This window comes from Petaurus breviceps, unplaced genomic scaffold (assembly GCF_028583685.1).
Source record: "Petaurus breviceps papuanus isolate PSGF00001 unplaced genomic scaffold, PetGlider_PUasm1.0 207, whole genome shotgun sequence".
NCBI classification, from domain to species: domain Eukaryota; kingdom Metazoa; phylum Chordata; class Mammalia; order Diprotodontia; family Petauridae; genus Petaurus; species Petaurus breviceps.
Window position 1 is genome coordinate 456,706 of NW_027185850.1, and position 16,108 is coordinate 472,813.

Here is a 16,108-nt window from a genome sequence, read left to right on the forward strand (position 1 = left end):
TTATGTGATCTCCCTTGTACAGAGGCTCCAAAACCCAAAAATACTATTATGTGGGGACTTCAGTGTTCACAAAAAATGAATGGTTAGCAATCAGTCAGTAAATGTGTTTTAAGCATCTACTATGTGCCAGTCATGAACAATACATATTTTGATTCACATTTCAATGGAAAAAATCAAGGAAAATTACTAAGTCAATGTCCCATATATTTGGTGTTGTGCACTTGAAGAAACATTAGAATGCAATACTTGGAATGAGGAAAATCTGGTTCCATGGTTTGGCACGTTGTAGATGCTTACTAAATACTGAGTGGATGGTTGACCAATCCTTTCTAGATACGTGACCACAAATGTTCTATATTATGTTTCCTCTCTGTGAGTTTGCATCCACCATCTCCATCCCTTTTAGAGGCTGGTCTTATACCTGGTATGCTCTCCTCCACATCTCTTGAGGCCCCTTCAGCTCATATGTTACCTTTCCTGACTCTCTCCATTATGAATGCCCTCTCCCAACAAAAATCACTTTGTATTTATTTTGTACTTTGATTTTATTTTCAAGCTGGTGTCCATCATGGAAATTCCTTGAAGGCAAAGTCTGTATGAATTTTATCTTGTTACCCAGTGCCTGATGTAAAGGAAGAATTTAATAAATGGTGGTGGAATTTATTAAAATTCACCCTTGGAAAGTAAACTAACCACACTAAGTTGCAATTTCCTCCTCTGTGCATGAGGATAATAACCACCCAAAGCACCCTCCTCTTCGGCATGGTTGTGAGGCTCAGAGGAGATAATGTTTACAAAGGGCTTTTTTATTCTTCAGCCTCACATGCTGTCACTGTTACCATCACCAGCATCAGTACCACCTTGGCCATCAGGATCATCATGATTAAAATGAGAAAGGCAATGGTTTGTAGTGCAATAGTAAGTAGGAAATAGAAATGGATCTCTGAGGGCTGCAGGTTGACTTAGAAAACCACTAACATTGTCTGTGTTTTATTGTATTTCCTTTATTTTGTTAAACACTTTCCAATGACATTTGAATCTGGTTTGTTTTACTTTCAGGAGTGTTGGAGGTTTGAAAGTGCTAGTTTAACACCCCTGTTATAGTAGATAGCAAGCTGGCCTGGGGAAGTAGGATCCTGTCCCTGACATATGCTCTCTGGGTGACCCTGGGCAAGTCACATGGCCTCTCAATGCCCTACATAATTCTTGAAGACTGTGGCAGAAAAACTACTATCCACATCAAAACAGAAAGCTTATCATGGGAGTTCCTTCCCCAGTGAAACAGCACTTCTGCTAAAAAAAAAAAAAGGAAATTATTATAATTCAAGTTCTTTATTAATGTTTCATTTCTTTTTTTAATCTTTTTTTTTGCTTTTTTCTTGGAGGAGGAGGGCAAGGCCATGGGGGTTAAGTGACTTGCCCAAGGTCACATGGCTAGTTTTTGTGTTAAGTGTCTGAGGCCAGATTTGAACTCAGGTCTTCCTGACTCCGTGGCTGGTGCTGTATTTACTGCCCCACCTAGCCACTCCTAATCTTTCATTTCAAAAGTACATGGACCCAAGGAAACAGATCTATCATATTTTTTATATAAATTAGCAAGAGGAAACATGTTTAATACTGATTGCTCTAAAACAAAACAAAATAACAACAGCACCAACAACAAATTGGTAATGAGGAAAAGATTCTTGGTTTTACAAGTGTATCTGTTTCTCAAGCCATGCTGGTCCAATGAACACAATCAAAATAGCCATGGGAATGGAAGAGAAGGAAATAAAGATGATGATGTCCACAGAAGACATGGGAAGGAGGAGTTTTCTTCAGACCCAGGATCCCAAACAAGTAGATTCACTACATGGACGTAATGTCCACTGAAGTACCTAAGAAACAGCATCCAGCTAACCAGAGCTCTTTCTGCACTAGGGTGGCTGGTAGCTTTCTGAATTTAATTTTTTAAATAACAATTAAAATATTAAAAAAACACATACCTCATACAAATACTGGGTATTATTGAAGATTATGAATAAGGAATCTCTCTCTCTCTCACGATACATTAGATAGACAGATAGAAAGTGTCAGAAAGAGTGCGAGATTTAGAATCAGGTGATAAGGCTTGACATCACTGCTTACTACCTGTGTGACACATATTTGGTTACTCATTCTTCCCCCTTCACCCTAACTATATTTTACTTTTCCTGAAATGAGAGACTTCAACTCGGAAACCTTCAAGGTACCATGCAGATCCCTATCTGCGATGCAATAAACTGCTGGGCACAGCCCAGTACATTGGAAACCATTGCCATTTCTAACAGAATTCATCTCATTCCACATCATGTGGAATCCTCATCATCATCACTATCATCTCGCATTTGACACCTTGTCTGGTGTCTCTCTCAGCCACATTATCCCGGAGGTGGTGCAAAGGAAAATGAGACCATGGCTGGTCTTCCAGCTCCTAGTACGACCCTTGAAATTATTTTGAATTTATTTTGTGTATTTTTTTTTAACTTGGAACAATTGAGAAGAAGAATAGATAAAGAATTGCTTTTGTGGTCAGAAAGAGCTGAGGCCAAATCTTACTTTGGGCACATACTCAGCTATATAAACCTTTAGAAATAACCACCTGTCAGTGGTCATAGGCTGCTCTAAGCTCAAAAGCTCCCGGGTTGGTGCTAATCTTCTTTGGGGGAAGGAATTAGTTCACCAGCATTTGCCTATACCAATGAAGTCCTGGGTCCAGTCCAATGCCAAGTCCAACACTTTGGAGAGTTATAGGCTTACATGTTTCCCATGAGAATGTAAGCTGGGGGCAGGGACTGTTTGCTTCTTAGCACAGTTCCTGGCTCATAGCAGTCAATTAATCAAAGCTTGCTAATCAACTGATTGACAAAAATGACAGAAAACAGAGAATATATTATTCAGCAGAATCTGATGAGAACCTTTAAATTGCAAAGTCATTCTAGACCAGTTCATAGCCCACACCATCATTGCATCTCTTTTTGATGTTGGGCATTGCTATTGTCACGACTGCCATCATCATCATGGCCATCTTCCTCATTGTCATCACTATTTTTACCTGAACAATATTAAAAGTTGATTCCAAGAGACAAGAAAGCCATTCTCAGGGGCAAACTGTTTTCTGAATTGCTCCTATAAACGAGCTTTTGGTAGGAAAGATGACTGTGTGAATGGAATACCTTCACCCAGAAATTTCACAAAATGCAACCTCCATTTGTTTGATCACAGTACAAAGGATTCTGTCCCAGGCTGCTGCGTGTCAAAAGGGCTGGGTGACAAGCTGGCATGTCACTTCTGATCACATGGCACAGTGACTGGCTTATGCGGTGGAAAGTGGCCTTTTTTCATCTTGATGAGGAAGGAAAATCCCAAGACCTCACTTTGCAATGTGCAGCTGCTTGACCATTTTGGCTTGACCATTCTCCTTGGAGGAAGGGGAAAGGGCACTTGATTTTGCTGGTGTCACTGACCCCCAAACTCGGAGGAGGACGACAAGACAGTTAAAACATAACACTCAGAATAGGTTGGTCTCCCCGACATCCTGAACCTTGGTGGCTATTTCCAGAATTACAGTTGGCTAATTTTATAGCTGGAATTTATTTTCATTCTAAAGTGTTTGTGACATTCTGGGTTTCCATGACAACCCCCTGTAAATACCAGGTTTCAAATTGTGCTCCTTTACGGGTCATTCATTTCATCTTCCCCTTCCGTACATTTTCTGTGGTGAAGGTCCAGTCTAAACCAAATCATCTGGAAGCTTAGCCTGCTTTTCAGAATAAATGAACTGACAAATACTAAGCGCTGGGCTCTGGTGGGCAGGAGGCCCACGGCACCTTCCGTTTATTTTTTTGCAGTAATGGTTTAGTGCAAACAGGTCTTAAATATCAAGGTTATGCTTGAAGAGGAGGGAAACACACTTAGAAATCTGAGTCATGCTGGCTCCACATCTTTAAAAATGAGAGAGTAGGAGGCATATAATGCACGCGTGAGTCTTAGTGAAAATGTTAAATTTGTACGGTCTGATATTAGAGTGTAGGAGGGAGTGGGCACGCTCCACCTTTCAGTCCTTCTGCAGAAGGATGTTTTGCTCCTAAGCACATGCCCTTCATAAGCGACATTTGTTCTGACAACATGGAGCCTCAGAAGTGCTCAGGGGAGAAGGTCTGATGTTGATTTTAGTAATAAAAAGTGAAATGGAAGAAGTTCCTGATGCCAATTAAAATGGAAAAAAGGCCACTCTTTGAGGGTAGGGACTGTGTTTCCTTTAGGACTCTGTTTCTCTAGAGTGTGGTTCAGTGCCTGACACATTGTGAGCCCTTTATAGATGTGTTGATTGACTAAGTGATTGAGAGAAGAAAGGTCAAAGAAGGATAATACACATTTGTTGATTGACTAATTGATTTATGGATAGAAGCACAGCTCTACCCATTCTAGGTGGCAAAGTGGATAGAGTACTGGGTCTGGAGTCACGGAAGACCTGAATTCAAATCTGGTCTTAGATATTTACTAGCTGTGTGACCCTGAGCAAGTCACTTATCCTGTGTGCCTTACTCCAGTGGAAAAGGAAATAGGAAGCCACTCCAATATCTTTGCTAAAAAAAAAATGTGGACAGTATAGTCCACAGGTCAGGAAGAGTGAAATACAGTTGAATCTAGTGAATGACAGCAACAACAACACTTATTCTCCACCAGAAAAATGAATGGCTCCCAAGCCCCCCTCGAGGCCTTCTGGAAGGAGCGCATTCTAAGTGAATTGTGACACTTGATTTTTTTTAAACAAACACTTCACAACATAAAAAGCCACATGTTATCACAATTTTAAATGCACACAGACACACACACACACACACACTCAATTTCTTTTGCTAGAATAACAAGGGCCTTGGCCTCCTTTCCTGTTTTCTTCTCTGGTGGGAGCTTTGGGCTTTCATCAGGAAAAGGTGAAACCACTGATTAGCTGGATTAACTGGAAATCAATCTGTACTCTGGAGCAAGAAGCTGGCAGTTGCCAAGGTCTGACAGTCTTGTCCATTTCTGAAATGTGTAGTAAAGGCCAGCAGCCTTTCCAGCTGTGTTTTTAATTAGGTCTCTTGGGGGTCAATGGAAGAAGGTTGGCTTCTACATGCCTGAGGGGACTTCTCAGCAAGCAGATCTACACTGGGAGAACTTGTGTCCAAAAAGGGGAGGGAGTGGGCAGGAAGATGTTTTTTTTCTGTTTCTGCTTCTGAACAATGGTCACAAATGGCACTTGGGATGAGAACCGTCTAAAGCTTGACTTCCCCCTGGCCTTAGAATGTCTACAGCTGCATCATACTCAATCACACTTTTTCCTGTCAAAATCAAAATCCTGTCAAGATCTCTGGGAACATCCTCTAGTTTCCAGATTTGTAAAGTCAAGGGGAAGCTTCACAAAGTCAGGTAAGAGTTTGATGTATTTTCAAAACTGAACTCAGGATGTGTCAGTCAATCCACCATCATTTCTTCAGCACCAATTCTGTGCCAGACTCTGGCTGGGGGTGGGGGGAGGGGGGCAGGGAGAGGGCCGAGCCTAGTCAAAAAGTATTTCTGAAGTGCTAAGAAAAGGTGCTGAGTGATAAGTGCTGGAGAGGGAAAAAAGGTGAAAACCATCCCTGTCTTCCAAGGGCCCGTTCTCTGATGGGGAGATGACACCCACCAAGAGCAAGAAGTTCCTGCTTTGCTCCTAAGCTGGGATCCTTAAGGTTTTTGTGTCATGGACCCCTTGGGCATCCCGGGGAAGCCTTGGGATCTCTTCAAAGAATGCTTTTAATGCATGAAATTAAATGAATAGGTACACAAAGGAAACCAATTCTATTGAAGGGAAATTCACACAATATTTTCCTATTCATGTTCATGGACCCCAGGTTAAGAAGCTTGTTTTAGAGGCATCAGGCATTCTATAAACTCAAGGCTAAGCTGCTCGACAGCATTCCCTTAACTCCAGGGCTTAAGGGTATTACTGATGTAAAGCCTTTGTATGGAAGGCAATATGAAATAGTGACCAGACTAGTGCTGGCCTGAGAGGCAGCTGGCTGAATAACCTGGGTAAGTCATTTAACCTCTTGGTAGCAGAGGTAATTTCAGAGGAGGGGGTCCACTGCTTTCTTAGAGGAAGCTATTCACAGGGAGCTCCAGAAACAGATGCAATTTCAGGGTCAGTCAAAGAAACTTAAAAAGAAACTTTAAAAATATAGGTAGAGCAAAACCAGAGTCTGATTTTTTTTTCACAACCCAATGCTGGTACAATTTATAAACCACCATTTTAGTTTTCTGTTAGCTAAAAATAATACCTTACCATCTGCTTTGCTGCCTTCTTCCATCAAGAGTTTTGCAATATTAAGGAATCCTTTGGCAGACGCTAAGTGGAGAGGCCGATCTCCAACTTCCCCACTCAGATTCACATCGGCTCCAAATTTCAGCAGGAGACGTGTTACCTAAAGACACCATTCATTTAAATCAGATATTAGAAATAGTTCAAATATAATGAATGAAGGAGTGTATCACTGTCAGTATTCTCAGAGAAGAGTCTTTGTCACACCTGGAGAGCTAGAGTCCCTTATCCTCTCTGTCTTGTTATTTTTCATAATTAAAATGGGGGAAATGAGATATCTTGTCATTCAAATGAAGGCAATGGTTGTGAAAGCAAAATGGACTCTCACTACAAGCTTGGCAGGCCAGCCCTCTGTCTCCTCACAATTAGCGTACTTCCTCGAGCCCTGCGATCCGTCTGACATCCCATGGAACTGGGCTTCTTGAAAGCCAGCTCTGATTTCTTTCCAACCAAATCCAGGAGGCTTTCCTTGTGCCTTATTTCTCTCTACTGTTCTTTGCATCTTGGCATTGGTGATCACTCCTCCATTCCTCCGCAGAATCTGAATTCTCTATGAAAGTCTCTGTGGCATCTCCAAGGGGTTTTACTTATTCCTTGTACAGAGTGAATCCCAGCAATTACAGATATCACAGATCCAGTCTGGGACAGGATCTCTGAGATCATCTCATCCAACCTCCACAGGCAAAAGCAGGAGGGCCTGTCCCCAGGCATACACTTACCAAATCCATTCCCCTCCCACCAAAAGAGCTTGGATGACTCTCAGAGCTTCCAGAGAGCCTCAGGGACGTCTCCATGCTGACCATTTCTCTCCCCTATGCGGGGCTCCTCTGAGGATGACAATCTCAGCAAATCTCTAACCTCTCAGTTGGTGGGACCTTCACAGGCTTCCCAGAGACATCCACCCCTTCAAACACACACACACACACACACACACACACACACATTTTCGGACAACCCAATCAGGGGCAGCAGGAATAGCAGGGAGTCCTGCCTTAGCTAGAATATGGCAAAATGCATCAATTCATGGGACCATGACTCTAGGGTGGGAATGGGCTCCAGAAGTTGTCTAACCCAAATTCCTCCCTTTACCAATGATGAAACTGAGGCTCAGAGAACTTAAGGGAGTTAATATCACATAGACAGTGAGAATCCAAGGGGAGATTCAAAGCCTAGTCCTCTGATTCCATGCTGTAATTCCATCCCATTTCTCTGCAATGGGCAGAGAAAAGAGAAAAGGAGCTGTGTTATCTCATTTAAAACAAAAAATGAAAAAAAAAACCTCCAACTGTGACTATAAAGAGTTCATTCCCTTCTCAAGTGTTTGTTTATAGTTGTAAACAATATTGTAAACTATTCCCTTAAATTCAAGGGAAATCAGAGTAGTCACCTTTACCTCTAGGGACACTAGCATTTACTAGCATATACAGTTTAGTAACTAATGCACACACTTCATAAATCCCAGTGATGAGATCTGTAAAGGGTAGGCACAATATATCTCTAAAATCTATTGTCTATTAAGCCCCATGGTTATACATTTTGGGAATATTGCCCACAGTAGGAAACATCAACTCTTCTCCAAAGAAATAAATGAATGAATAGCCAGAGGGCTGACATGTGAAGCACATTTCTTTCTAGCTAATGTAACATTCTCCTTGTCAGTATAATGCAGGAGGGGACCACTGCAGCCATAAATTGCATTTGTGGTGCCTTCCCTGGCAGGGAGGAGTCCAAGCGCTTATCATAAAAGCCCCATGCCTATTTTAGCATAATTTCACAAGACTGTGACGATATGTTCACAGCAAGTAAACAACCTTATCTCCCCACCCAACATGTAAAGATTCCCTTTATGTTCCTGCTGAACCATGCGGTTAATCTCCAAAGAGGAAAGGTCCTCAGATAGCATGCATGGTGCACATCCTTGCTGCTACTGAACCAGAGAAGTGCAGAGTTTTTCAATCATCTCAGTTGGCACTTTCCAATGCATTTTCTCTTCTTTTCCTTTCTTTTGGTAAGTAGTATTTTATTTTTTCCAATTATGTGTAAAAATAGTCTTCAACATCCATTTTTATAAGATTTTAATTTAATTTTTTTTCCCTTCCTTCTCTCCCTCCTCCCCAAGATGGCAAGCAATCTGATGTAGGCTATACATGTGCAATCACATAAACATATTTCTACATTAGTTAGGTTATGAAAGAAGAAACAGAACAAAATAAAAATTCCACACAAAAAAAGTAAAAATACTATGCTTCAATCTGCATTCAGGCTCCATAGGTCTTTCTCTCAATGTGGGTAGCATTTTCTGTCATAAGTCTTTCAAAATTGTCTTGGATGAATGTATTGCTGAGAAAAGCTAAGTTCAAAGTTAATCATTGCACAATGTTGTTGTTACTGTGTATGTTCTCCTGGTTCTACTCACTTCACTCAGCATCAGTTCATATAAGTCTTTCCAGGTTTTACTGAAATTCTCCTGCTTATCATTTCATACATTCATATACCAACTTGTCCAATTATTTCCTCAACTGATGAGAATTCCCTCAATTTCCAATATTTTGCCTCAACAAAAAGAGCTGCTATAAATATTTTTGTATGTGAAAGGTGTTTCCCCCTTTTATGATCTTTTTGGGATACAGATCTTGTAGAGGCACTGATGGATCAAAAGGTATGCACAGTTTGGTTGCCCTTTGGACATAGTTCCAAGTTGCTCTCCAGAATGGCTAGGTCAGTTCATAATTCCACCAAAAATGTGATCATATCCCAATTTTCCTACAGCTTTTCTAACATTTATCATTTTTCCTTTTCTGTCATATTAGTCAATCTGATAGGTGTGATGTGGTATCTCAGAGTTGTTTTTATTTCTCTAATCAATAGTGATTTAAGGCATTTTTTCACATGACTACATATACATATATATGTGTGTATATATATACATATATATATACACACATATCTTAATTTCTTCAACTTAAAACTGCCTGTTCATATCCTTTGACCATTTATCATTTGGGGAATGACATGTATTCTTATAAATTTGATTCAGTTCTCTATATATTTTAGAAAAGAGGCCTTTATCAGAAACACTGGCTGTAAAAATTGTTCCCCATCTTTCTGCTTTCCTTCTAATCTAATAAACTATACCTTGCCCCGCCCCCAGTTTCTTTATACTATCAGCCTTTATATCTAAATTGTGTACCCATTTTGATTTTATCTTGGTATAGGGTGTAAGATGTTGGTCTATGCCTAGTTTCTGCAATACTGTTTTCCAATTTTCCCAGCAGTTTTGGTTAAAGAGTGAGTTCTTATCCCAAAAGCTGGAATCACTGGATTTACCAAACAATAGATTACTGTAAACAATTAGTACTGTGTCTTGTGTTCCTAATCTATTCCACTGATCCGCTAGTCTATTTCTTAGACAGTAATAAATAGTTTTGATGATTGCTGCTTTATAAAATAGTTTTAGATCTAGTAAGACTAGGTTACCTTCCTTTGCATTAAAAAAAAATTAATTACCTTGATATTCTTGGCTTTTTGTTCTTCCAAATGAACTTTGCTATTATTTTTTTTTTCTATCTCTATAAAATATGTTTGGGTAGTTTGATTAATATGGCATTGAATAAGTAAATTAATTTAGGTAGAATTGTTATTTTTATTATATTAGCTTTGCCTACTCATGAGCAATTGATACTTTTTGAATTGTTTAGATATGACTGTGTGAAAAGTGTTTTGTAATTATGTTCATATAGTTCTTGGGTTTGTCTAGGCAAGTAGACTCCCCAAATATTTTGTATTGTCTATAGTTATTTTAAATGGAATTTCTTTTTTTGTCTCTCCTTGCTGAACTTATTGGTGATATATAAAAATACTTATGATTTATGTGAGTATATTTTATATCCTGCAACTATGCTAAAGTTGTTCATTATTTCAAGTAGTTTTTTTAGTTGATTCTCTAGGATTCTCTAAGTGTACTATCAAGTCATGTTCAAGGAGCAATAGTTTTGTTTCCTCATTGCCTTTGTCTAATTCCTTCAATTGCTTTTTCTTCTTTTAATGTTAAAGCTAACATATATAGTGCAATATTGAACAATAGTGGTGATAATGGACATCATTGTATCACCCCTGATCTTACTGGGAAGCTTTCTAGTTTATCTCCATTACATAAAATGCTTGCTGATGGTTTTAGATAGATATTACTTATGATTTTAAGGAAAACCCCATTTATTCCTATACTCTCCAGTGTTTTTGATAGGAATGAGTACTGTATTTTGTCAAAAGCTTTTTTTTTGCACCTATTGAGATAATCATAAGATATCTGTTGGTTTTGTTATTGATATGATCAATTAAGCTAATAGTTTTTCCTAATATTGAACCAACTCTGTATTCCTGGTATAAATCTCACCTGGTCAAAGTATATTATTCTGATGATAAATTACTGTAATCTCTTTGTTAATATTTTATTTAAAATTTTTGCATCAATATTCATTAGGGAAATTGGTCTATAAAATTTTTTTTTCTGTGTTTTGGTTCTTCTTGGTTTAGGTGTAAGCACCATATTCATGTCATAAAATGGATTTGGTAGAACTCCTTCTTCACTTATGTTCCCAAATAGTTATGTAGTATTGGAATTAACTGTTTTTTTAAATGTATGGAAGAATTCACTTAAAAATCCATCTGGCCCTGGAGATTTTTTTCTTAGGGAGTTCATTGGTGGCTTATTCAATCTTTTTTTTCTAAAATGGATTTAAGTGTTTTATTTTCTGATAATTTGGGCAATTTATATTTTTTTTAAATATTCATCCATTGCATTTAGATTGTTAGATTTATTGACTCCTAATTATTGTTTCAGTTTCATTTTCATTAGTGGTGAATTCACCCTTTTCATTTTTAAAACTGGTATTTTGGTTTTCTTCTTTTTTAAATCAAGTTAAGAAAAGTTTATCTATTTTATTTATTTTTATAAAATTAGCACTTAATTTTATTTATTAGTTTCATATATTTTTTTTACTTTCAGTTTTATTAATTTCTCTTTTGATTTTCTGAATTTCTAATTTGGTACTCATTTGGGGATTTTTGATTTGTTCATTTTTCTAGCTTTTGAAATTTCGTGCCCAATTCATTGATCTGCTCTTTATTTTATTCAAGTAAGTGTTTAGAGATATAAAATTTCTATTAAGTACTGCTTTGGCTGCATCACATAAATTTTGGTATATTGTCTCATTACTATCATTCTCTTTTATGAAATTATTGATTGATTCTGTGATTTGTTGTTTGACCCACTCATTCTTTAGGATTAGATTATTCAGTTTGCAATTAATTTTTAATCTATCTTTCCATGACTTGGAAAATGTAATTTTTATTGCATCATGATCTGAAAAGTATGCATTGAATATTTCCCTCTCTGCATTTGAGTGTGAGGTTTTTATGCTCTAATACATGGTCAATTTTGTGTAGGTATCAGGTACCACTGAGAAAACAAAACAAAACAAAAACCTATATTCCTTCCTATCTCGATTCAGTTTTTTCGATTAAGTCTATTATATCTAACTTATCTCAACTTCTATTCACCTCCTTAACTTCTTTCTTGTTTATTTTGTAGTTAGATTTACTTATTTCTGAGAGGGGAAAGTTGAGGTCCCACATTAGTATAGTGTTGCTATCTATTCCTTCTTGTAACTCACTTAACTTCTCCATTAAGAATTTGTATGCTATGCCACTTGGTGCATATATGTTTAGAATTAATATTACTTCATTGTGTATGGTATCTTTTATCAAGATGTAGTTTCCTTCCTTGTCTTTTTAGTTAGATCTATTTTTGCTTTTGCTTTGTCTGAGATCGGTATTGCTACCCCTGTTTTTTTTAACTTCAACTGAAGCATAATATATTCTGCTCCAGCCTTTTACCTTTACTCTGTGTCTTCTACTTCACATGCGTTTCTTGTAAATAACATATTGTAGAATTCTGATTTTTAATTCACTCTGTTTTTTGCTTTCATTTTGTGGGAGAGTTCATGCCATTCACATTCACAGTTATGATTACTCACTTGTTTTTTCCTCTATTCTATTCCCCTCCCCTTTTTACAATTTTCTCTCTCCTTTCTCACTGTCCCTTCTCACCAGTATTTTGCTTCTGATCACTGCCTCCCCCAATCTGCCCTCCCTTCTTTCAGACACCCACTTTCTTTTCTTTCCCCCTTTCCCCTTTCCTTATGTGGTGAGACAGATTTCTCTACCCAAATGAGTGTGTATACTACTCTCTCTTTGAGCCAAATCCAATGAGAGTAAGGTTCAAAAAAAATGTTCACCCCCTCCCTTCTTTTCCTTTACTGTAATAGGTCTTTCACACCTCTTCATGTGATATGATTTACCCAATTCTGCCTTTCCCATTTCATCTTCAAGTACAATTCTTTTTTTACCCCTTAATCTTTTTGGATCAAAGTCATCTTGTCATCAAAGTCATCAAAGTCAACTCGTACTCAGACCCTCGGTCTAAGTATACTTCTAACTGCCATAATAGAGATACAGTCACAAGTTTCATCTCCCCATGAATGGATATAAGCAGTTTAACCTTACTGAACACCATGTGTTTTATTTTTCTTTTCTGTTTACCTTTTTATGCTTCTCTTGAGTCTTGTAGTTGAAGATCACATTTTCTTTTCAGTTCTGGTCTTTTCATCAGGAAAGTTTCCAAGTCCCCTATTTCACTGAATGTCCATCTTTTCCTCTGAAAGATTATACTCAGTTTTGTTGGGTAGTTGATTCTTGGTTGTAATTCAAGCTCTTTTGCCTTCATCATATTCCAATCCTTCTAAATACTTTAATGTAGAAGCTGCTAAATAAAGTGCTATAGTGACTATGGCTCCTTGGCATTTGGATTGTTTCTTTCTGGCTACTTGCAATATTTTCTCCTTGACCTAATAGTTCTGGAATTTGGCCACAGTACTCCTAGGAGTTTTCATTTGGGGATCTCTTTCAGGTGGTGATCGGTGGATACTTTCAATGACTTTTACCACTTAGCATTAGGATATTGGGGAACTTTTCCTTGATAATTTCTTGAAAAATGCTGTCTGGGCTCTTTTTTTTAACTGTGGCTTTCATATATTCCAATAATTATTAAATTATGTCTCCTAGATCTACTTTCCAGGTTAGCTGTTTTTCCAATTAGGTATTTTACATTCTCTTCTATGTTTTAATTCTTTTGATTTTGTTTGACTGATTGATTCTTGATGTCTCATAGACTCATTAGCTTCCACTTGCCCAATTCTAATTTTTAAGGTATTATTTTCTTCAGTTAGCTTTTGTACTTCTTTTTCCATTTAATCAATTCTCCTTTTAAAGGAGTTGTTTTCTTCAGTCAACTTTTATGCTTTCTTTTCCAAGATATTAACTATTTTTTGTATATAATTCTCCTTCATAATTCTCATTTCTTTTCTCATTTTTTCTTCTACCTCTCTTGCTTGATTTGTCAAATCCTTTTTGAGCTCTTCCAAAAGGATTTTGTAGCCTTGAGACCAATCCATATTCCCTTTTAAGGCTTCACACATAGTCATTTTAACATTGTGGTACTCTTGTGAGTTAGTGTTCTGATTTCCCCTGTCACCTTAGAAGCTTTCTATGGACAGGGATCTTTTTTCTGCCTTTTCTAAAAGTTGATCTTTGCTCCTGGGGTACAGGGGTAACTGTCCCAAGCTTCTTGCCCTGGGGGCTAGGGATCTGGTCATTGATTTTCTGAGCTGGGACCTCTGGGGCTGGTGGATTGCCTACTACATTAGGGTGGCCTGGCCTGGTCTTGCCTATTGTGCACTGGGTTCCAATGCTCGAAGTTTGCCCACTTCTGTGCTACTGGCCTACTGAGCCAGAACCACGGGACCTTGGCTGCTGATCTGTGCTGTGGCTAAGAGTCTCCCACTGGCTTTCCTGGACATCACCTGCATTGGGTTGCCCTCCCCTTTTGCCCAAGTGAGACAGACTTTTCCTAAAATCCTTCTAAGTTATCTTGGGATTGAAAATTGTTTCCCCTATGACTTTTTGTGGATTCTGTCACTCCAGAATTCTTTTAGAGGCTTGATTTAACATTGTTTCTGAGGGAAACTGGGGAGAACTCACACAACTTCTCTCTATCATCTTGGCTCCACCCCGCTCCAATGCATTTTCAATGCCTGATTCTTCAGTGCACTCCAGTGCTCTCTAAGTAACACATCAATGAAATGAGAAATAAACTCTGGCTAGAGGTCATGCTTCACAGCTTTGAGAGTGTCCAAGCATATGCCTATTTCTGAGGGCAAAAGCAACAAGAAACAGCTGAGTACACAGATAGAACCTTGCTCTACACTCTAAGACTCTCCTGAAGGGCACTGAAGTGTATTTCTAAAGACAGCATTCTGCCCTTGAGTAAGCCAAAAGACATACATGGAGAAGACTGAAATGGGATTGCCAAAGCATGTTTTGGTTTTGTTATCCAGCATATTGGCCTTTGAGGTTTAACCTCAAAAAAGATTTCCTTATTTTCTTACTTATAGTTTAAGGTAAATTCCAAGGAGAAAGCTATGACTATTCCAGCGTTCATCATAGAACATCAAAGTGAATCAGGAAGTATAATAGGTGGGTGGGTGGATGGGGTGTTCAGTTTCAGACTGAGGATGGCAGGCTGTGAGTCCAATCTTCCTGATGACTGTGTCTGCCCATGCAAAGTGAAAATCAGAGCTGAGAAATTCATATGAATAACTAAGCACTAACACCTGAAATGTAATTTGGGAAAAATTGGTGAGGTTTCCTTTATAGAATTATCTGAATGATTGTCTATGACAGTTGAATAGAGGCATTTCTCAGGTGTTGCATTATACATATTCTCCTAAGTGACAGAAATGAAGAGATGTTCGATGAACTATAATGTTTATGCAAGCACGTACTCACTCTAAGTTAACACTGACCACAAGAAAGCAAAGTTAATTCACCACTTTGGCTTAATTTGTATGAAGTGAGGTCTGAACAGCATAGACTTGGTGCATTTTGGGAAATGTTCTGGGAGGCTTCCCAGCACCAGAAATCTGGCCTATGATCAGACAGGAGGCAGCACTGACCCCCCACTGAATTTTCAGGTTTGTCAGATGCTGTCCAGGTTCTGAAAGCTACCAGAGTTCATGGAATTCAAAAGGCAAGCAATTGGACCCAAGCCCCACTTCCCAGGAAGACCTTTGAAGTTGGTCAATGTGCAGAAATGGCCTCAGGGCCTTGGAGATCATCCTTGTTACTATGTTTCTTCCCATGGCTTCTAGCAAACATTCCTCAGTACTTCTGCATGGTGTGGCAACCCAATAGCTCCCCTCAATGGAGATACATTGCCTGTAATGTCTAGGTCCTGCTCCATCTGATGACTGTCCCTTTCAAGTCTGTGGTTCAAGTATTATGTTTGTACAGTTGTTTGTACACAGTTGTTTGCACACAGCTGTTTGTACACAGCTGTTTGTACACAGCTGTTTGTACACAGTTGTTTGTACACAGCTGTTTGTACACAGCTGTTTGTACACAGATGTTTGTATACAGCTGTTTGTACACAGATGTTTGTACCCAGATGTTTGTACCCAGCTGTTTGTACACAGCTGTTTGTACACAGCTGTTTGTACATAGCTGTTTGTACACAGATGTTTGTACAGAGCTGTTTGTACACAGATGTTTGTACACAGATGTTTGTACACAGTTGTTTGTACACAGCTGTTTGTACACAGCTGTTTGTACACAGGTGTTTGTACACAG

At 38.5% G+C, this 16,108-nt stretch overlaps 1 protein-coding gene across 1 annotated transcript in view; it reads right to left on the reverse strand.

The window, feature by feature from the left end:
• Positions 1 to 16,108, reverse strand: part of LOC138164769 (serine/threonine-protein kinase TNNI3K-like) — a 370,349-nt gene that overhangs the window by 253,478 nt on the left and 100,763 nt on the right. The window contains exon 7 of the mRNA XM_069092731.1: positions 6,329 to 6,467. Within this exon, the coding sequence (XP_068948832.1) occupies positions 6,329 to 6,467 (139 nt within the window). The remainder of the gene's footprint in view (positions 1 to 6,328; positions 6,468 to 16,108) is intronic.